Raw genomic sequence first — 21,935 nt, forward strand, 5'->3', positions numbered from 1 at the left:
TATTGTGGTCAATGGGGCTTACTCTCAGGAAAGTGTGGGTAGGATTGCAGCCTGTGAGCCCAATCCTATGCATGTCTACTCTGAAGTAAGTCCCATAGTGGTCAATGGAGCTTACTCTGTCATCTGCCTGCAATAACACCCCCCCCCCAAAAGAATCAGTGATATTTCCAGCCCTCCCCAGTGCCCAGTTTAAAGTTCTTCTATTTCAGGCATATCAAGATAAAGACCCACCTGGCTTTGCAAATGCAAAACAGAAAACATACCCCTTACCAGTTCAAGCCTCTTTTTTTGTCCTTTTTAGTGGGAGGGGAGGCTGTCTTCTGGAGCATTTGTTGCACTCAATCTCCATCGGATTGGGACCATTCTGGTGTCCTCACATTCCGCTTTGCCTGGCCTGACCAGCAGCCAAGGCACATCTGCCTACTCACGAGTAAACGCAACATGAGGCTGCTTGCTTTCCATAGGGCTCAATAGACTGCAACTGGGAGGGAGGGACCTCCTTTTCCCTTTTGTGTTTCTGGGGGCTGCATTCATTGGATCAGGACCATTCTGATGTCCTTGGAGTCCTCTCAGCCTGCCCTTTCTGACAGACTAAGGCAAGTTTGCCTACTCGCGAGTAAATGTGGTCACGTGGCTTCGTTTTGGGCTCAATAGACTGGGATAGGACCTCCTTCTCAGGTGTTTTTGGGGGGCTGCATTCATTGGATCAGGACCATTCTGGTGTTGTTGGATTCATCTCAGCCTGCCCTTTCCGATCGACTATGGCAAGTATGCCTACTCACGAGTAAACATGCGATATGGCTCACTTTCACTTTCCACGGGGCTCTATGCATTTTTTCTTTCCTTTTTTTGGCCATAACTTTTGAAGGAAAGGAACGATTTCAATTCTGTTTTTTGCATTGCAATCCACTGGTAATTCCACATCCAACGGCATAAGGCATGATGGGGTAGCTCCTAAAGCCGCGATTTTAGCACATCACCCCCCCCAGGGTGCGTCACCCCCCAGCATGTCACTTAGTGCAGTCCGCACCCCTCACACCCCCCCTAGCGACGCCACTGGGCCACACTCAGACATATTCCTCATACATCACACATTCTGACTTGCCACAGACAATCAGGCAAATAGTTGTTTACAAGCTGGTTTAATTACAAGCCTGCTGCTTTAGTTGAGCTGAAGTTTTTAAATTTTGCTATGAAGAGGTGTGAAGATAGTGGTAAAGCACCTGCTTTGCATGCAGAAAGACCCAAGTTCAATCCCTGGCATCTCTGAGTGAAGTGGGTGGGAGGAAAACAAAACTCCTGCCTGAAACCATGAGGACCTGCTGCCAGGCTGTGGTGACAGTAGCAACCTAGTTGGACCAATGGTCTGACTCAGTACAAGGCAGCTTCCTATAGCAGGAAGTTAGAGCTGAGGAGAAAGATACATTTGTCTAGGGAACCAGGATGGTGTAGTGGTTTGAGAGTTGGATTTAGACCTGGAAGATCCAGGTTCAGTGCTGAACCATGAAGCTTCCTGTGTGACCTTGGGCCAGCCACCATCTCTCAGCCTCACCATGCTGCACTTGGTTCCATGGTCACCTCACAGGGTTGTTGTAAGGACAAAAGGAGCAAAGGAACCATGTGTAGCATCTTGAGCTCCTTGGAGGAAGGGCAGTATAACACGTGACAAATAAATAGGTGAGAGGTGATAAAGTTCATAGATACCATACTTTATTCCTCCATTCTTTGGAGAGAGGAACCCCTTGGTCCACATAATTACCCTCTCTCTAAACTGTTTGATGCTTTCTCTGTGTTCCTGCAGCGACCTGGAGAAGTCAGTGGAGAGGATCCAAAAAGACTTGACCCACAACCACCGCCTTATTTCCACTCAAGAACTGGAGGAAAAGTCTCTAGTGCTTAAACAGCTGGGAGATACCTTGATGGAGCTGAAGGGTGAGAGAGGGATGGGAGGGCTCAAATAAGTGGGTCGGAAATAGGTTTCTCCTGCTTTGTTCTATGGTTCAGAAATCCTGTGCAGAATTTGGCATGCATTTACATTTGTGAAATTTGCAGCCCTCCTCCCCTCCCTTTTTAAAAAAAGGAAGTTTCCAATTCTCATGATTATTGCAGAGATGAATGTGGGACATATGCAGACTCTGTGTCTGCAGAAATCCACCTCTCCTATCCTGGGAACAGAAGAACCATTTTGTTTTGATCTGCACATGAGGTACTGCTGGGTGAATAGTCCTGTCTTGTTGACGGATTGATACATTACAACAATAAACCTGTGATTCCATGTTCTGCACCCCACCTTCATGACTTTCAGCCATGTTTCTCTTACCCATTGCATTTTCACCACTTCTTTTATCTTTCTCAGGGTGACCAGATACAATGGATTATAGAATGCCTATACCTTTAACCACTGAATAGAAAAGGGAATTTAAAGAGGGAAGAGGGAATTTAACCACTGAATAGAAGAGGGAGCAGGTGCAGTTCAATATGGAAGGTTTAAATAGCTGCACCTGTCCAATTTCCCTCCTCTATACAATGGTTAAAGTTATAGGCACTCTGTCCTCCATTGTGTCAGGTCACCCTGATTTTTCTGCTATTACCGCTGCGGCCACCACCACCGTGCTTTGCAAATTTCCAATGATTTCCCAATTTCACCAAAACTCCAATGTACCATGTTCAGAATAAAGTAGCTTTTGAACACCTTACTCAAGAAATAAAGTCCTGTCTTGGACGGATTAATTTCTCTAGAATTGGGAATGTTGAGGGGACATCTGCCCGTGCTGGCTCTGTGGTTTTTTGGTCACACAGACTATGAACAGCCTGTTTGTAAAAGCCCCTGGGAACAGTGGGCTTTTCCAAGATATTAATCATAAGAGCACATGACTCATCATGCTGGCTCAGACCAAAGGTCGGCTGAGCCCGACAGTGTCCATCCAGATGCCCTGGGAAGCTCACAAGCAGGCATGATGGAAGCAGGCATCCCCTGTTGTTTTTCATCAGCATCCAGTCATAAGAGGCAATCTGTCTTTGGAGGTTTCAAATTCCTGCAGCCAATAGCAGCTGACTATAGACTTATCCTCCATCAATCAATAGACCACCTGTCAACCTTGTTCAAAGCAATTTATGCTAAGGTGCATCACAACATGCTGTGGCACTGACCTACGCCTTGCATGAAGTCCTTCTTTGGGTTTGCCTTCTGTTTTTTAATTGGTGGATGAATTTCAGCACCTTGAGAAGAGAGAGAGAGAGAGAGAGAGAGAGAGAGAGAGAGAGAGACCTCATAATCACTTTGTCCTCTGTATCCTGCCAATGGAGAAAATTTTACCAAGCTTCTGTGTCCTTGATAGGAATCACATAAAGCAGGGCAGTGTTGGCATTCCCCTTGCCATTTGGTAGGTTGGAAACAGGATAATTGCCATGTGATGATGTGCATCCAATGGACACCCATAATTTCCACCCAATTCATTTTGCCCGTACTGTTCCCTCTTCATGATAACGGTCTTATTATTAAAAGTAGTGAAGACATATTAAGTTACTTTTCCGTAATAAAATACTGTACAGTCAAAAAGTGCCATATGAAAGTAAAAACAATATTTTTTTAAAAAGCAACTTAAAAAAAATAAAAATAAAACTAGAACCATGTACGCTGGCACAGGGAAACGTAGCAAGTGTTTGAAACCGCACAGGTCCTCTTTTTCCAGCTCCCAGAAGAGCTATGTATAATTCCACTGAATATTTGCAGAATCCTCCTTGCTTGTACAACAGGTATAGAGACACCAATATCCGTGCAACTGACATGCTCAAGCAAACACACGTGCATAGAAACCTTGTGCACTCTGTTTGCCTGCCAGTGTCCCTGTTTGCCCTGCTGCTCGCTGTCTGAGCTCATATGGGGGACTCCGGCTGATCTAACATGACAGGTCATGCTTCCTCCCCCCCCCCCATTTGCTTCCTTCTTCCATGTGGAGATTAGCTCTTGGCCTTCCCTTCTCTGTCATTCCTCCCCCTTCCTTCTCCATCTGACATTATTTGTCCCTGCAATCTCTTATCATTGAAATCCTCCCGTCAGTTTAGATATGTTTTTTTTTTTAACCTTTGCATAGGAAATTCCAGAGGACGGCCTCATTTTTCAGATTTATTTTCTTTTTATAACAGCTGTTTATTTGCAAATAAATACACTGAGCTAAGGAAATCAAGCAAATTGAAAGTCCACGCTTCTTTTCAAAGCAGGACCAGTTCTTCGAAAGCGAGATTACACTCTTGAAGGACACCCCTCCCCACTCTTCTTGCCAACCAGCTGCAAGTGTTCTCCTTCCCTTGCTGCCTGTGTTCAAGCAAACAAATGGTTTACATCAATCTCCATCCAAGTAAATGGAATGTGCCTACTAACTAGTGGTCACCAGCCCTTAAGGCCATTAAGCAAGCATCAAAATTCAAAACCCTGGAGATAGGAGTTTCTCCACTTCAAACCACACAGCAGCATTCCCATTGCGCATTGAATTTTCATAAATGAAAGCACTGGCTTTTCTCTTTCAGAGATTCAAGGTAGGCAGATAAATGCTGGGGCAGAAAGACACCCTTCTACTATCAGTTCATTCAGAACAGGAACTCTCCCCCCCCACCTCAAGTTTCCAATCCATGCTTTTATTTATGTTATCTAATGCAGAGTAGATTCCCTTTGTTGCTCATGTGATAAGCACGTACTGAGGCAGCGATTTTCAACCTTTTTCATCTCATGGCACATTGACAAGGTTCTAAAATTGTCAAGGCACACCATCAGTTTTTTGACCATTGACAAGGCACACCATGCTGCTGGTAGGGGGCTCACATCCCGCAATGGCCCTACTAATAAATGATCCTCCCCCAAACTCCCACGGCACACCTGAAGACCGTTTGTGGCACACCAGTGTGCCATGGCACAGTGGTTGAAAATGGCTGCACTGAGGGAAAGGAAAGCTTCCCCCATTTGTCCCCATTTAACTACCTAGATCAGGGGTGTCCTAAGTTTTTGGCAGGACGGCCACATCATCTCTCTGACACTGTGTTGGGGGCTGGGTAAAAAAAAAGAATTAATTTACATTTAAAATTTGAATAAATTTACATGTTTACATAAATGAATATATTAAAGATGAACTTATATGAATGAATGAAGGTCTTGCAATAGCTCAAGGCCTATAAAAGGCCTTGCAAAAAGCAAGGCTGGCCTTTCCTTTGCTGCCACTGCTGCCTCACAGACTTGAAACAGCAAGCAATGGAGGGAGTTCTCATCCCACAGCTCACGCGAGAGGTCAAACAGTCACCCTCATGCTGAGAGCAGTTGCCAGTGTGGGCTCCAACAAACCTCCGGAGGGCCAGAGGCTCATTGGAGACTGGGGGCTCCCTGAGGGCCACATTGAGAGGCCTCTAGGGCCGCAAATGGTCCCTGGGCCGGGGTTTGGGCACCCCTGACCTAGATTATCCATATGGACTGGCAGTTAAACCTGTTAAAAGCAGGACTTTTTTGTGTTCTTAAGGGCACAATCCAAACCTGCACTGGAGCAGGCAAGCCAGGTGGCTTGCACTGCATCCAACGCAGGTTTGTTGGGTGCAGCGGCTCAGCCACGGGCAAGGAGAAGCTCCCAGCCACAGAGGCGCAAATGTGCTTTATGGCATGTTTGCAACCTTCCTATGCTGGCGCAAAGGACAGGCCGGCATAACGCACCTTTTGGATTGCGCCCCAAGTCTGTACTGGCTGCATTTCACAGGGTTGGCTGCAGAAAATCCACATCTCATCCCATTTCCAGTTTCAATTGCCCTGTACGTCCGCATTTCATAATGTGGAAGTTCGTACTTCATAAAACGAGCACAAACCTTATGATATCCCTTCTGCCCATTTGGACAAAAGCTTTGTGGTGTCCTTATGTGAACCATTGTCCCACTCCTCCTCCTCCACTATTTTCGTTTCCAGTTTTTCAACCCATATGTGTGACCACTTGTACCCCAATCCCCGCCAACAGGTGCTTTTTTCCCCTTATGCTTTTATTTTCTTTTAAAAATGTTTTTCTTTTTGCATACCAAGGTAGGAGTAGTTTAAGGGTCCACAAGTGCCTTTGAACATTTTAGCAGGCTCACAGAAGAGTTGCAAGTTCACAACATGTAGGCTAACCCTGTCACTATGTACCAATGTAAGTAATTTGTGTCATATCAACAGCGTGGGAAAAAGAGAACCCCCTCTCATTCATACTGCAAAAATTTTCCTACCTGCTGACTGGAGACAGGGATGCGTACCAGCCCACAGAGGCTTCATCCAACCCCCACGCCGACTTGGGGAGGGAGGGTTGCATCAGTTGAACTCTGCAAATGCAGGGGTCTGGGGAGGGCAGGGAGGAGGCGTTCCGGGGTGGGGGAAGGGCAGGCGGGGGGCGGTCCTGGGGCAGGCGGGGAGCAGGAGGTGGGGCTAGAATCCTGCTGTTTTGCCCAATCCCAACCCCGTTCCCCATGCAGCGCAGAGCAACTTGAAGCTGCTTCATTCTCCTCGGACTTGCACCACATCCTGAGATGGCACAAGTCCAAGGAGACCCATTGGGGCTGTGGTGGCTTACTCAGGGTAAGGGAAAGAGTTTCCCTCCAGCCAAGCCACTTCTGGCCCAATCTTGCGTTAGATACAGCGCAGGCCTCCTGGCCTGCCTGTTCCAGCGCACGATAGGATTGCACTATAAGCCAGTTTGGAAATCCTAAGGGGATCGTGTGTGTGTATTCTACAAATGGTAAATGTCAGAAACTTGGGAGATGCTGGCATTTACCAGTAAGTCATAAGTTTTTAATAGGACTGAGAGGGAATTTTCAGAAATGTTGACACTTATTGCAAAATGTCAAGGCCAAAAGAATGCTTTTAGTAGATGTTCAAATGTGAATTTCATTTCCCCTTTTTTAAGAAAAAGGACATTTTCCTATTCTATGGGTGTAAATATCAAAAAAAGCACATCCATGATACAAAGTTTTCTGACATTTCATGCAATGTTAAGCCTTACTGGTAAATGTTAATATTCACCAGGTTTCTTATATTTAATGCAAAGAGAATCTGGGAAATGTACCAAAATAAAGCCTTAAATGGCAGAGGTTTAGTGCAGACGTATTCAGGCTGGACATAGTCATGTCCAGGTTTTACAGCAGTTTCTGCGGACCAGTGTCATGTCTCCTGTGTGCTCCTGTGAAGTCTTCAGTGGATGTGGATAAGGGATTAGGCCAGTGGTTTGATTAGGCCAGCAAAACCGGAAGTGGAGCGTGATCACTTCACTTTCACTTCTGACAAGCTGGGGAACACTGCAGGCGCTCACGCAGCGCTCCCCACACCCCTGACAGGCTGCTGAAGGGACTGGTGAGTGCATCCCAGTCCCTGCAGCCCTCCTGAGTGGTGCGGTTCTGGGGATCACATCGCTGCCTCCCTCCCTTCCCCTGCAAGGACTTGCTGCAGTTTTCAAACTCCTGGAGAGTTTGAAAACCGCAGGATTAGGCCATGTTCATCTTGCCCTCAGTGCAGTCTCATCCTCCCACTTGTTCCCCAGATCAGTGATTTTCAACCTTTTAAATCTCACAGCACACTGACAAGGCATGCAAATAGTCAAGGCGCACCAGCCATTTTTTTTAATGATTGACAAGGCAGACTGCAGACGATTTGCGACACATTGATTGAAAATTGCTGCCCCAAACAATGATTATTCTTGGTGTTAAAAAAAAAAAATTAAGAACATTTCAGTTATTTACCTTTGATTAAGTTGCTATCCCTCATGAAAACAGGATGCAAATCTTCACAAATGTATGCCATCATTGGAGGGTGGATTAACTGAAGCTTTGTAGCCCTTTCTCACATTCCCCTGTTAATCCAGCAGAATACACAAATGCTTACCTTGCTTATGACTGGCTGTGCTCTTGGGAGCGGGGGTGGGGGGGGGAGATGCAGTGGTGGGTGCTTTCATAGTGGGGGACTGCAGTGTCTCCTCTGAGACAGAGTAGTAGTAACAGCCAGGGGAGGCCTCACTTCTCACTCACCCGAGCCTCGCCATCCCGCCCGCCTGCTTCCCTTCTCGGCTCCATGCCCCCCTTTTCCCCCAGGTGAAAGCCTTCCTTGGGCCTGCTCTGACCCCCATGCCTCTCCCTTCCCTCTCTGCCCATCCCTGGCATTGCAGCTAATTTTCCCAGCCTGCAGAGCAAAATGCGTGTGGTCCTCCGTGTGGAGGTGGAGGCCGTGAAGTTCCTCAAGGAAGAGCCGCACCGGCTGGACGGCCTATTCAAGCGGTGCAAGGCAGTGACCGACACCCTGGCGCACGTCCGCAAGTGAGTGAGCCCCTCCTGAATGAGAAGAAGCCTTGCTGTTTCTCTTGGGACCTGATAGGCTGGGATATTGGTCCCTTCCATCCCCCCCCCGCCATACTCACAGTTACAGTGCCCTACAGTGCCCTACAGGTGTACCTACAAACATTTTAGTTTTATTTGCTGCATCCCTGCTTCCTCCAAGGAGTTCAGAATAGCATGCATGGGATACCCTTGCAGTTTCCCTTCCAGGTACTGACTAGGGCCAGACCAGGAGAGCCTCCCAATTAGAAACTACATTAAGTGTCTTCCAGCCATTATCTGACTGATGTAATAGAGGCATTAATTTAAGCCCTGCCCTATGTTCCCCAAGGCCCCCCCCCAATGAGCAGGGCTCCACCACCATCACTGCCCTTATTGCCATTACACCCCCCCCATTTGCTGCTTCCCAGTGGCCATGGCTTCTCTGCTGACCTCTAAACCCAGCCATCATGTTGTTAATGCTGCTGTTCATGCACATGCATGTGCAGTCTTACTGAGGGCCCTTCTAGGGAAACAAACCTGGCGGCACTGTATTTACAAATGGCAGCCATTTTTGAATCTACTGCCATGCATGTGGGCTTCCTCTGAAGACCTTTGATCTGCACCTGACCTCCCATGCTCTCTCCTTGGCAGGCAAGTGGACGAGGGTATCTGGGATCCATCCAGTAACCTCAGCCAGTCTCCAAAGAAAGTGGAGCCGGAAAGTGACTTCAGCAGGAGCTTGGATTTCGAGGTACCCACAAGCCCTCCGATGAACCTGCATGACTTAACTGCTTCCACAGATAGCCTGGGCATGACCAGCTATGGACAAAGTCAAGGGCCAATCCACATTTCCAAGAGTAGCAACCCGTCCCGTTCAGAGATGGTTGCTGCCAAGACTCAAACGGGATCTGAGACCCCCAGCAAGAGGAGCGTGGACAGATCAGTGTCTGTAGAGGTGAGCGCGCTTTACGTTTACTAAGGGAAAGGAGAAGAAAAACAGAACCTGTGTAGAAGGCTTGGCCACTGCCAAGGCAAAATCTAGGACCAGCCCAAAACATGTTGGTGCCCAAAGTGGAAAATCAACCCCTACTCCTCCTATTAATAATAATAAATAATAATAAAACTTTATTTTTTATCCCGCCCTTCTCCCAAAAAGGGACCCTATTAGTGGACAAACTTCTCAGTTCTCAATCTGCCCCACAAAGTTATTCCTGGCCCTAGGTCCTGTGGGAGATTTGTAACCCCAGTCAAACTAACAACATTCTCTTCCCACAAAGAATCTGGATTTCAAACATTCTAGCAGCTTTGTTCCCTGACCAATTGGAATGTTTATAGACAGTCCATCTTGGCTCAGTTGATCTTTGCTAGAAGCTTCACTATCATAAGTGCAAGACAATACAGATACTGCTGGGAGAGCAAGAACCAGCTCAGTAGGAAGGGATCCCATCACAGTTTGGCTTGGGATGAGCTATTTCATGCAAATTTAGTGACAAGGAAGAAAATTCCAAAATTTTCCACCCCACTCATTAAAAAAGACAGTGCTCCTTGTTCAGTGTCAGTCTTGCTGCTACTTGTCCTTGAGGAAAAGTTCAAAATCAGAGGCTTGAACTTCAGCACCTCTTATTTTTGAAATCCAGTATTGGACTGCCAAACCCTCTTTTAATCAGCCCAACTGTTAACCCTACCCTGTTTTCAGGCGGCTGAACGAGACTGGGAGGAGAAGCGGGCAGCCTTGACCCAATACAGTGCTAAAGATATTAACCGCCTACTTGAAGAAACCCAAGCTGAGCTGATGAAAGCCATCCCTGACTTGGAGTTTGCAGCCAAGCACAAGCAGACCTCCAGCAGTGGGGGCAGTGGGAGCGCAGCCTCCACCCCTGAGCACAAGCCTGCCAAGCCCCAGCATGCACAGAAGACCACAGCCAAAATGGACCCCAATGGTCGCCGGGGATCAGGTAAGGGAGGTGGGGAATAATGGACTGACAAAATGTATGAAACTCAGCATGCACGTTTGCTGTAGTTTTATACAACTGGTATTAATTTGCTGTCCTAAAAGCAGTGGTGTCACTAGAGGGTACTGGGGTGTGGACTGCAGCAGGTGACATTCTCAAGGGGGTGTCACCACTAGTGGCCAAATTTTTATTTGCCTTTATGAATAATAAAGCGCTCTCTCTCTCTCTCTCTCTCTCTCTCTCTCTCTCTCTCTCTCTCTCTTTGTGTGTGTGTGTGTGTGTGTAATCGGAAAGTTAATGTTATGCAGAATGTAATGAAACCAATTAATGAAACAAATGTTGAATTATCTATATTCTTTTAAAAGTAAAGGAAAACACAACTGCCTTATGTAACAAAAAGTGGTTTATCTTAACTAAAAACTGACCAGCGAGACTTATTGTTCCGGGAGCCAATGAAGTGTTATTATGACATACCAGGAACCAATAAGATTTTAGTATTTTCATGTATCAGAGCTAATCCTATAACTCTTATTCAGTTGTGTGAGTGTCATCAAGTTGGCCACTGGTTTTTGGCTGGTTACTGCACTGTGATTTATTTAAATAAATGAATAAAGTGAATGGGGGTTACACCAACCTTAGTGATGCCACTGCATTTAGGCTGTGTGTATGATATTGTAGTTTATCCTGTGTGATCAGATACAGGAGAAGGTCCATCATAGGGGTGATGCAATGAGCTCTCACATTGGGTGACACAAGCCCTTGTGACACCTCTGCCTAGAAGCTCACAATATACAGGGTGACCCAAAAGTAGGTGGACTGTAGGTGGAATAAATGTTACCATTTACTGTCCACCTACTTTTGGGTCACCCTGTATATTACTGAAGCTGGCAACATTAATAGAAAAAAAATAAAAATCTCTCTTACCTACATGTTTGAAAGTCTACCTAGCCCTGTATTCACCCACACGACATGAAGGACAACTTGTCTTGTTAAGCCATTGCCCTTCAGTTGTTATCCTACCTTCAGCAAAAGTAATTAAGGGCACAATCCTAACCCACTTTACAGCACTGACCTAAGGCCAATGCAGCTCCGAGGTCAGGGAAGAAACATTCCCTTACTTTGAGGAGTCCTCCATGAGTACCACCCAACTGCAGGATGCAGCACATGCCCCATTGGCACCGCTATGCCAGTGCTGGAACGTTGGTTAAGATTTTGGCCTTAGACATCATCTCAAAAAGAAAGTTATGTTTCATAATCTCATTTGGGTTGGTTCTGGTTAGAATTTCATAATGGGCATATTATGAGATGTACCACCAGGGTTGAGGTTCACTTCTACTTGTCCTGCTTTCAAGACCTCACTGTCTAATCATTTCTGGAATCATTTTTTTCACATTATGGGGACATTGTCCCTTAACGCTGGTTTCAGAGCTGCGGCTTCTGAGGTGCTGTCTTCTCTCTGAGAAAAGGGAGTCCTCCCTTTTCTGAAAAAAACTTATCAGCCACCTGCAGGTAGGCTGATGGTCTATGAATCCTATGAGTGGAAGGTCCAGCTCCTAACACTTAATGTTGTAATCTCCATAGATGAATTGACGGTGCCCAGGTATCGGACAGAGAAGCCCTCCAAGTCTCCTCCCCCACCTCCCCCACGGCGCAGTTTCCCATCCTCCCATGGTCTCACAACCACACGCACAGGGGAGGTGATTGTCACCAGCAAGAAGGAATCCAGTTTCATGAAGGTATGAAATCCCTTCATCCCCCAGGAATTGGAACATGGAAGTGTTCATGCTGAAGTCCAGAGCTGTAACTAGGGTGGAACCGGAGGGGCACCTGGCCTGAGGCATGACTTCCTCTCAAGCTCCGCCTTAGTTATGGAGGAGGCACTGGTGGATTCACGCCCCCTGTTCCTTCTTTGGTGCACACTCCCCTTCAAGGTGAACCTCCATGGGAGAAGGAATGGGCAGCGTGAAGCCACTGCACTGATGGCCCCTCTTCCGGAGAGAACCCGGAAGTGAGGTCATGTGACGCAGTGTCGCGTGATATTGTGACATCACTGCCCCGCTGTGGCAGTTCATTATGCCTCTGCTGGAGTCATCCAGTGGTCTAACTATATCTCTTCCCTGCCCTTTATTCACAACCCAATCCCTCTCTCCCACCCTCTTATTCACTTGCTTGTGATTCCAGAAAGCCGAATCAGAAGAGCTGGAAACCCAGAAGCCGCAAGTGAAACTGAGGAGGACTGTGTCAGAAGTTGCCAGGCCTGCCTCAACACCCCCCATCATTGCCTCTGCCATTAAAGATGACGATGATGAAGACAGGATCATCGCTGAGCTTGAGGTGGGTAGGGGAAAATGTAAGAAAGGGCTCTAGAACCGTGGCTTGTAGATGGGTCTTCTGTGCTGTGGCTGAAGAACATGCATGGCAGCTGGAGATGATGGCTGCACGGTGATGTGTTTCGTACATTTCTCTATAGCAGGGGTCTCCAAACCCCGGCCTGGGGGCCAGATGCGGCCCGCAGCAAGCCTCTTTCCGGCCCGCGGCCAACCTCTTGTCCCCTGAAAGTCTCTGGCCCGCTCAACTGAACATGACCAGAACTGTGCTCTGATTGTGTCTGGAGGGTGTTCTGAGGGCCAGAGAGGTTGAATGAATGAGCCCATTCATTCATTTATTCACACATCTAAGTTATTTAGTTAGTATTAGTTATCTAAGTTATTTAGTTATCTCTAATTTAGTTATTTAAATTTTATATTTAAATTTTTTTCCGGCCCTCCACACACCACGCCAGATATTTGATGCGGCCCTCTGACCAAAAAGTTTGGAGACCCCTGCTCTATAGTACAGAGAAATTCCCTCATGTGGTCTGCAGCCAGTGTGGCTCCATTTTTGGAACCCTGCTGTAGTGGCATATGTAGCATGAGGAGACAGGCTGCCTGCGCTTTGAGGAGTAGATTCTAGAACTGTCACAAATTCACTGAAGTGGAATTTGCAGGAGGGGAGATTCATTTTGCAGATTGTCTTTGCCTGCACATTTTTACATCCCTAAAAGTGATCTGCGATTGCACTCACTTGGTGCTGCACCTGAATCCTTCATTGGTCAAATGTTGAAACCTTCCCCCCCCCCCCATTTATACGTCTCAAGTTGTTTGGACAAGCTGAGCATATTCTCTTCTGAGATATTTCAGGGCCCAATCCTATCAACTTTCCGGCACTGGTGCTGCCTCAATGCAGTCCCTAGGTAAGGGAACAAATGTTCCCATACCTTGAGGAGGCCTCTGTGACTGCCTTCCCATCACAGGAAGCAGTGCATACTCCATTGGCACAGCAGCAGCAGCACTGGAAAATTGGATAGAATTGGGCCCTTATTCATTTTTTAAAGTCCTTTTTTAAGTTGAGTTATTTGTTTAGAACTCTGTGGAAAGCACCCCCCAAATTGGGTTTGCTTATCCACCTGTCACTAGATAATCAGGGCTGAATTATTGATTACCATCTTAAACAGTAATATGTGCAACAGCTCCTTGATGCCTTAAAAAAAAAAAAAAAAGGCAACACCACTTCTGGGTTGGGGGATGGGGTGGATTTAGGATGGAGAAGTGGTAGGGAGGAAGGAACTTAACTTTCCCCATCAGCTGTTTCAGTACTCAAAATTCCCTTCTCCAAAGTGGCTTCTTTCAGTCCTTGCTGCAGGGTTCAGATACAAGTTTGGTCTTGTATCTTGCAAGCATGTTTGGTTTTGGGTTTTTTTTTAAGACAACTACTAGGTATCTAAACTGAGCCTCACCAATACAAATATTAAGCCATTGATAATGCTTCTTGTCAGGCATTTTCATTAGGTCTGTTATGCTTCTCCTCTGCTATATGAAGTCTCTGTTGATGAAATGATGCCTCTCTTGTTGAATTTGTTCTTTCCTGTCAACATTTTGTCAGCGTGTTTATTAACATGGCTTGCACTAAACTCTGTGCACCCATTCCTCTGCTTGACACTTCTTTTTCCCAACGTTTTTCTGAATGAATGGATATGTGCTGTTGTCAACAAATTACCCCCAAGAATGTTGGGAAGGTTTCAAATCTCAGAACTTGTCAAGGGTGTGATGGTGTGTTATACTTTTTGGTGTCTATATTTCTACTCAGATTCCTCCAGTATACATGTTTGAAATCTGTGTCGATTTCACCTCAAAATATTGCAAGATATACAGTATTTCCATATATTTTTCCTAATGCAAAATTTAGTACAATACTATTAGTCCCACAATTCATACAAATTCTCTATAGAAGTGACATCTAAGGATTGCTTTGTCCTTCTTTACAGATGTGAGCCTGCTGTGAGTTTGAAATCGACACAAGCAAATCCCTTTTCCATTTGTCTTTAGACTTGTAATCTTGAGGCTCAGGCTCCATCAACCTTCCATGTGTCTTAGAGAGGAGCCCTTTCTGAGTAATAGGAGGCATTAGCAACAGTTTAAATTTTGTCAAGCTTCTTGTCACTTCACATTCTCTTTGTATTGCCTGAATTGGACTCCTGATTTGCAAATACTGAAAACACTGCAGGAAGTGATTCTGCCTTTTTTTCATTTCATTTCATTACAAGTAATGTCTGCCTCTTGGAAAAAGAGATCGTAAACCTTGATAAATTATATTGTTCCCAGATACCATAGTTACTCGATTCCCCTTGCCCTTTGAAAATCTCTATTATATAGGACTGATGCCAGTAGCAGGAGCTAATTGTTTCCTGTATTTATCTCAGATTTTAATTATGGTGGTACATATTTCATTACTTTTTGGTCTGGTTTGGCTTTATCTTCTCAACCAAACCCATGCTGCCAGTGGAATCTTTGTACTACATTGTTCAGTGTTCCAGTATACAATGCATTGTTACAGTCATCCCTTGACACACAGAAAACAGCACAATTACAAGGTACTATTTGGTTACATGTGGAATAGTCATTTCACTAAACAAGGCACAAGGTTGCCTTGGATTCTAATGATTCACATTTCACTTTTGGAACCTTGTGCTTTCAGATAACTTTGTTCAAACAAGACATAATTTGGTTTTACTTTTTTCCTGTGGAATTGCTGGAGGTAAAGTTAGGAAAACCAGCAATTATTTTGGTCATCTTTTTTATTCAATAGTAATTCTTCCCATTCCATAAATGATTATTTCTTACCCAGCTATTTAACTCTTATCTTTTTGATCAAAGGAGCCAATTTTTCTTGTATTAGTGCACGTACGTCTTTGAGTGATGAAACCCCCAAATACAAACAGTACTCATATGTTTCCTCTAAATGCCACTTAGGGCGCAATCCTAACCCCTTATGTCAGTGCTTTCCAGCACTAGCGGTGCCAATGGGACATGTGCTGCATCCTGCAGTTGGGTGTCACTCATGGAGGCCTTCTCAAAGTAAGGGAATGTTTGTTCCCTTCCCTCGGAGCTGCATTGCCCTTATGTCAGTCCTGGAATGCACTGACATAAGGGGTTAGGACTGCGCCCTTATTTTTCCAATTTCTGTTCTGGCCCTTTGTCATTCAGACATATCCACAGTAATTCAGATTTTCATTGGTTAATTTTCTGTCCTGATGCTTGCCTAGACTTAGTTTCAAAAGATTATTGCAGTGCTAGTGAAAGTCTGTCAGATACATCTTAAAGGCTGTGGAGAAAACAGCCCAGCGGTGGGACAAATTAGAGTTGAGGGATCGTCAAATTAGAGTTGAGGATTGACAAATGAGAGTTGAGGTATTAAGGGTTAAGTATTCCCTCTCTCCTTTCATGCTTCTCCACTTTCCATCTCCTGAAGCAGCTTTATGTAAAAAAAAAAAAAAAAAATCATTGAGGACCCATTTCACATTCTAGAGGGCACCATGTAGTGTTGTGTAGTTTCACAGTAAAACTCAGAAAAATTGCAACAAAAAATTTCAACAAACAAAACAAAACAAAACAAAACAAACAAACAAACACCTTTAGAGGGCAGAGGAAGTGAAATCCTGGCCCAGATCATCATGTCTGCAGATTTCAGAATTCATCAGGCTTATTACTATGATAAAATGCAGATAATATGGTACAACCCTTGATAACTTCGAATGGCACTGTGAATATGAACTTAGAAACAACATATGGGACATAGTGACTCCTAGTGGATATGCGGAGAACAGCAGCTACCCTCCTCAGCTACTGAGTACAATCAGATACTTGGTAAATCTGATGAGAATTTGTATGCAAATGTTTTTGGAGCCCTGTATATTTGCAGGGTGGTGCCACTGTTTTTCATTTGGGGCCGATTTTGGTCCAATGTACCACAACCGCTTTGAGGAATTTTTTAGAGGTGGAACAAAAGGTGGAACAAGACCATTGGGGGGCTGTGGATTTAAAATCACGCGAGAGTGTTGTGGCTTTGTTGTTTGGTTGCTTTTATTACATTTTTTTTCAAGGAACATACTATTTACTTTTTTCTCTGCTGTTTTGATTTGAGAGTCTTTCCACTGCAGACCACAGAACAAAACTTTCAAAATGTGTCATCCAACAACATCCAGGATGTAAAAAGAGATGTTTGTTATGGTTTTCCTATCCATATGCATAATTATTGTCAGTCAGAGCCTAGTGTACAATGTGCTTGGCAGTTCAAAGTGGATTTTCTTATGGTTTCAAGGTACATCCTTGTTATTCCAGTCCTTAAATATCCATCTGATTGCAGACCCTTTCTGAAACTTGGAGTGTGGCAATGTGCAGTGGTCAGATTTCTGGTTGCAGGTATATGGTGCGGGGAGGGGGGAGGTTCCTCCAAACCTCAGATCTATGGTTTATGGTTGCCCCCATCGCTACCCTTGAGCCAGAATTTGCAGTCTGCATTATTTTGTTTCCTGCCTGTATGCGCACCCTTTAAAAAAAAAATCCACCTTCCATGTTCTGACTTTCTCAGGTGTTTCAGAGAAGCTCTTCATTTATTCCTAAGTTCCGTTGTGACCAGCTTGCTCCAGCCGCAGACATGTGGCCCAATGGGGCCACCATAGCAGCCGAAGGATGGAAGGTAACACAGTTGCTTGGATGGATTGCAACTCCCTCCTTTTCTTCCTTCCCTCCGACTGGCTACCCACCATTGCACCCCTAACAGGATTCCTCTTCCTTTTCTGCAGCCCTTGTTAATTCTTCTTCTTCTTCTCTCTCTCTCTCTCTCTTTCTGTACATTAACCAACTAATGGCGCTTTCACTCTTTCCCCACATCACCCGTCTGACACAAAGTAGCGTGCATTGTACTGACATGACACGGGACGCAGTGGGCACTAACTGCACGTGACTCTTGCAGGGGAAAGTGAGTCTGGGCGGCTGGGATTTTCCCAGAAAATGCTGGGAAATTTTGGACTGGGGTGGCATTTAGGGTGTTTGTCACTGTTAGCTGGGGATACTTCACTCTTTCTGATTGCATTATGATGCTGCTGCCTGCACTGATAAACAGAGAGATTCCCTGACTGCAATGCATGCTATGCCCTTTTGGGTGGAGCCAACTGCTTGTTTTAAGTGCATGTTATCCTGACTTGAGAAATACCACAAAGCCCAGGGAGGGCCTCTGCTTTCTTGCCACCCACCCACACAACCCCGGGAGGAGGATGCAGCTCAGGTTTTCGGAGTGGCTTGCCCGTCTGCCTGGAAATGGCAGGCTTTTTAGCTGTGGATGGCTTTTTAGCTGTGATATAGACATCTTGCAATCTGCTCCCCAGAACAGTTTTAGCAACTAAGAACCTCACTGGGTTCACTATAAAGTTGGATATATTTGTGTTATACAAAACATAGTGGTTTCTGTTCATATGCATCAGTTGTGGCCAGTTGTGGGGTTTGGAAGTACTACCCTCTTCTCTTGCATGGAATCCTGGGGTTTCTCTCCCCACTACATTAGGAACTGCTGCAGCAAGAGACACAATGTTTGGCAGTGGGCATTGGCACCTAATGGAGTAGTCTTGAGATGGATCAGTGAATGGGTTTCATTCATGCTCAAGGATTCCCATCTTTGGAATTGGGAAGGATATTTTCCCCAAGTCAGGTTAGAAGTGGCCCTGGAGGTCTTTCATCCTCTGCCAGCTACTTGTAGCATGTTTGACTGACTTAGAGTGCATTCTAGACTTTGAGCTAGGCCAGTGCAGGCCCCCTGTGCCAGCCCAGGAGTGGTGGGAGCGGGTGGCGGAAAGGTGGCGTTTTTGGGCAGGGGGCGGTCTGGGAGGTGGATCAAGCCCTGGAGCGGGGTGGGAACTGCTGCAGCAGCCTGCACCGAATCCTAACCCCCGTTCTAGGCTCTGGCATTTTGCTGGTGAAAATCTGAATAGCCCCTTAGGGGTGGCTGGGCCTTTGTCACAGTAAGGGGAAAAATTTCCCCTTATCCCAAGTTGCCCCCCCAGCTACCTCCTAACGTATGCTGTTTACAGTGCAGGACACTCAGCACTCAACCTATTCCAACACAGGGTAGGTTTGGGCTATTCATGTATTTACAGGCACCATTTCTACAGCGTCTGCTCTCTGCTTATGGCAAGCTGTGGTCTGGACTGCGTGAGGGGCTAGTGGGCAGTTAGTTTTGCCTTTTGTGCAAGAGGGTGGAATGAATGAATTCTTAGTCAGGTCCAGCTCTATAATTCAATAAGCATGCCTACACTATGAACTCTCCTCTATTCAGGAAATCCTAATAACGAGCTCTGTGCCATAAAACCGGATTACCGGCAGGTCATTTTCAATACCCTCACAAAACTGAAATACCCAGGATTCTCTGCAGGTAGTCATGGCAGTGAGCCTGGTACAAAATTGATCCATATGTCTGCAGTGTAAATAAGCCATATGACTTACAGTGGGGAAAACCTCATCTCTGTGACTTTGAGTGAGTGGGGAAGGCTATTTTATGTGCTCAGTTATTATCATGGTTTATAACAACCCCTAAACTAATGCCAGCAGAGCTGGAATCAGAAGTTAAAAGTGAATTGGAAAGATTCAACACTCACTGGCCAGGTGGAGGACATTTATTTATTGTGTCCCGCAACCAAATTGCGTGGAGGAAGGGTCCAGCAGCACCCGCCCACCCCCCATCCTGCTTGAAACTGCTCACACACCACTTGATGTTACTGGTTTGGGTGAAAATAACTCTATTTCCAGTCACAGGTCAATACCAGTCTTCAACTTCACTTGTTGGCCCCTCGAACTTCAGGTCCTTAGATGAACATGACTAGGTAAGTGAGTACTCCAGTTGGGCAAACAGGCCAAGTTAGATACATTATTAGTCCATTCAGGCATAGATGCTCATGAGGGTCTTGAACAGAGAAGCTCCTGGTTCTCTTCTTTCACCCAGTCAGTATGATGCCTCAGTAATCATTGTCTAAATTTTCTCTTAGGAGTCAGCACCCTCAAAGTCTCCATCTGGTAGCAATTCCCACCTCCCTCACATTGTCCTTTCTGACTGCGTGTCCAGCCTGCCCTCTCCTGAATCTCAACCAGAGGTGGGCGTAGAGAAATGCAGTCTTCAGATCCATAATCGTCAATGCACTGGAGGACAGTCAGGAGTCACTGGTTGGACTATGAGGGAAATGAGAGGGAGAGAGCGCCCAGAGATTTTGTTGAGCAAGTATGATCAGAAGCTGAAATCTGTAGCTAGTGCTTCATCTGGTTTGTCCAAAAGGACCTTGACAACATACTCCCACTCTTTGCCAGCATCCTTAAGAGCTCAGGGATCTCGAGCAGACCCTATAATTGGGCCTTCTGGTGACATTGATCCTGGAAAAAGGGGGAACCTAGAGGCATTGGGAATGTCATCGGAGGATAAAGGTGCTCCATTAGAAGGAGAAGGCATAATTGATTTGAACATTGAGAACAAGCAAGGAAATAGTCTACAGACATCTTCCCAAGGAGACAGGATCCCTACAGTCGATGGACAGGTGGCTGTCATCCTATCAAAGGTCACATTTTCTTCATTCATGGATAGAAGTGGAGGGTCAGAGAGCAAAAACAGCATCACAGAACCGAAAAATGAAGTGAATCAGAGCATAGAGGCTTTGGAAGCCCCAGATACTACTTGCACACAGATGCAGAAAGATCATCCATCTGATTGTTCAAGATCACACTTGCCCTTGAAAAATCCAAAATCCCCTCCCAACAAAGAAGCCAGAAAGCAAGACATGGTACCCAGACAGCCCATCTGTCTCGGTTGGGCTAGCACAGGAGACCATATGGACTCAGAGAGAGAAATGGTCACAGATCTAAAAGAGAAACAAAGAGAATGTGCTTCTCTTGATGCCATGACCGTAAGCAGCCGAGAGATTTGCAAAGACACTTACCAAAGACTGGATCACCTGGAAGAAACCATCAGGGGTCTAGAAATGTCAATCAGCCAGATTAGCTGCCAGGCGTCTACAGAGCTTATGTTCCCCCAGAACCTTCTAGAGCAGCCGGGACCCAAAGATGTCAAGAAAGGAGAAAGGAAAATGGATGCAAGTGTGTCCAGATGCAGCCAAGCCAATTTTGTGAATGTGGAGTCAGACTGCCAGGATTTAAAACAGTGTGAAGCAAGCAGCAGCCCAACCAAGTCTCCCTCAAGCAGCTGCAAACCACCTTTGCTGCCCAAACCTCAGTTCCTGGTCAACGGCAATCTGCAGGTTCATGTTTTTGATATTTTTCTTGTCCTCCTCCTGAACTCTTGAATTCCTGAAACTCCTCCTGAAATTCTTCTGTGCTGTCTGTCCTCTCAAGATTTTCATTGGCTCTTAAGATGTGAAACATCTGAAGACTGGACTTTTAAGTCTCCGCAAAACTGTAGCTTTGAGGGGCGATTTTCTGGTCCAGTCTCACTCAGAAGCCCATTGAAATTCCCTTCACTTTTTTGAGCTGCTGTTTATTTCTGGACTTTATATGTGTTTCTTGCTTTTTAGTATGGTTATTACTGTAGGTCTCTGCTTTCTGTTTGTGCTCGTTTCTACCCTCTCCCCCAACCCCTATCATCGCCAGGAAGGTGAAAGGTAAGAAGGGCTGTCTCAGGACAAACATCAAGATCAGTATTTTCTCAACATTTCATTTGAGGTCAGGTAGAACCACAAATGTAAATCAGTTGCACAAGTCTGTTTGTTGAACTGTCACGGCTTCCTATTGGTCAAGAAATCTTGGGAAATGAAGTTCTGTGAAGGAGCTGCGGGCCTCTAATGTAGAAGTATCAGCACCTCTCCAAAAGTATTTAGGCAGTTTATATAGTTACTTCCCTCCTTCTGTCCTCACAAAAACCCTGTGAGGTAGGTGAGGCTGAGAAATAGCAGCTGGCCCAAGGTCACCCAGGAAACTTCATGTCTGAGCAGGGATTTGAATCTGGATCTTCCACGTCTAACTTCCCAAACCACTACATCAGTGTCTTTCAAGCTGTGGTTCGGGACCCACTAGGTGGGTCGCAAGCCTATTTCAGGTGGGTCATATAGCACCTTGCTCAAGGTACAGAGCTGCTGGGCAGGGCAGACAGGGTCCAAGTCTATGTTCTGCTTTGACTTCCAAGCTGGAATATTTAAATTCTGAGTTATGCAAAACAACTGCATGAGTGTACTGTGTAATGGGACATTTGGCTGATTGTGGCTTAGGTTTCAAACCTAAATGGATGATGTCACTTCCAGCCATGACATCACTTCCAGGCTAATGACTTTTCTTCTGGTGGGTCCTGACAGATGGTCATTCTAAACAGTGGGTC

At 45.7% G+C, this 21,935-nt stretch overlaps 1 protein-coding gene across 1 annotated transcript in view; it reads left to right on the forward strand.

Moving 5' to 3' along the window:
• The window catches only part of SRCIN1 (SRC kinase signaling inhibitor 1), a 150,960-nt gene that overhangs the window by 116,434 nt on the left and 12,591 nt on the right, over positions 1-21,935 (forward strand). The window contains exons 11-16 of the mRNA XM_066627851.1: positions 1,802-1,932; positions 8,157-8,304; positions 8,956-9,259; positions 10,001-10,259; positions 11,838-11,992; positions 12,438-12,590. Coding sequence (XP_066483948.1) covers positions 1,802-1,932; positions 8,157-8,304; positions 8,956-9,259; positions 10,001-10,259; positions 11,838-11,992; positions 12,438-12,590 — 1,150 coding nt within the window. The remainder of the gene's footprint in view (positions 1-1,801; positions 1,933-8,156; positions 8,305-8,955; positions 9,260-10,000; positions 10,260-11,837; positions 11,993-12,437; positions 12,591-21,935) is intronic.

Source organism: Tiliqua scincoides, chromosome 5 (genome assembly GCF_035046505.1).
Source record: "Tiliqua scincoides isolate rTilSci1 chromosome 5, rTilSci1.hap2, whole genome shotgun sequence".
Classification (NCBI taxonomy): Eukaryota; Metazoa; Chordata; class Lepidosauria; order Squamata; family Scincidae; genus Tiliqua; species Tiliqua scincoides.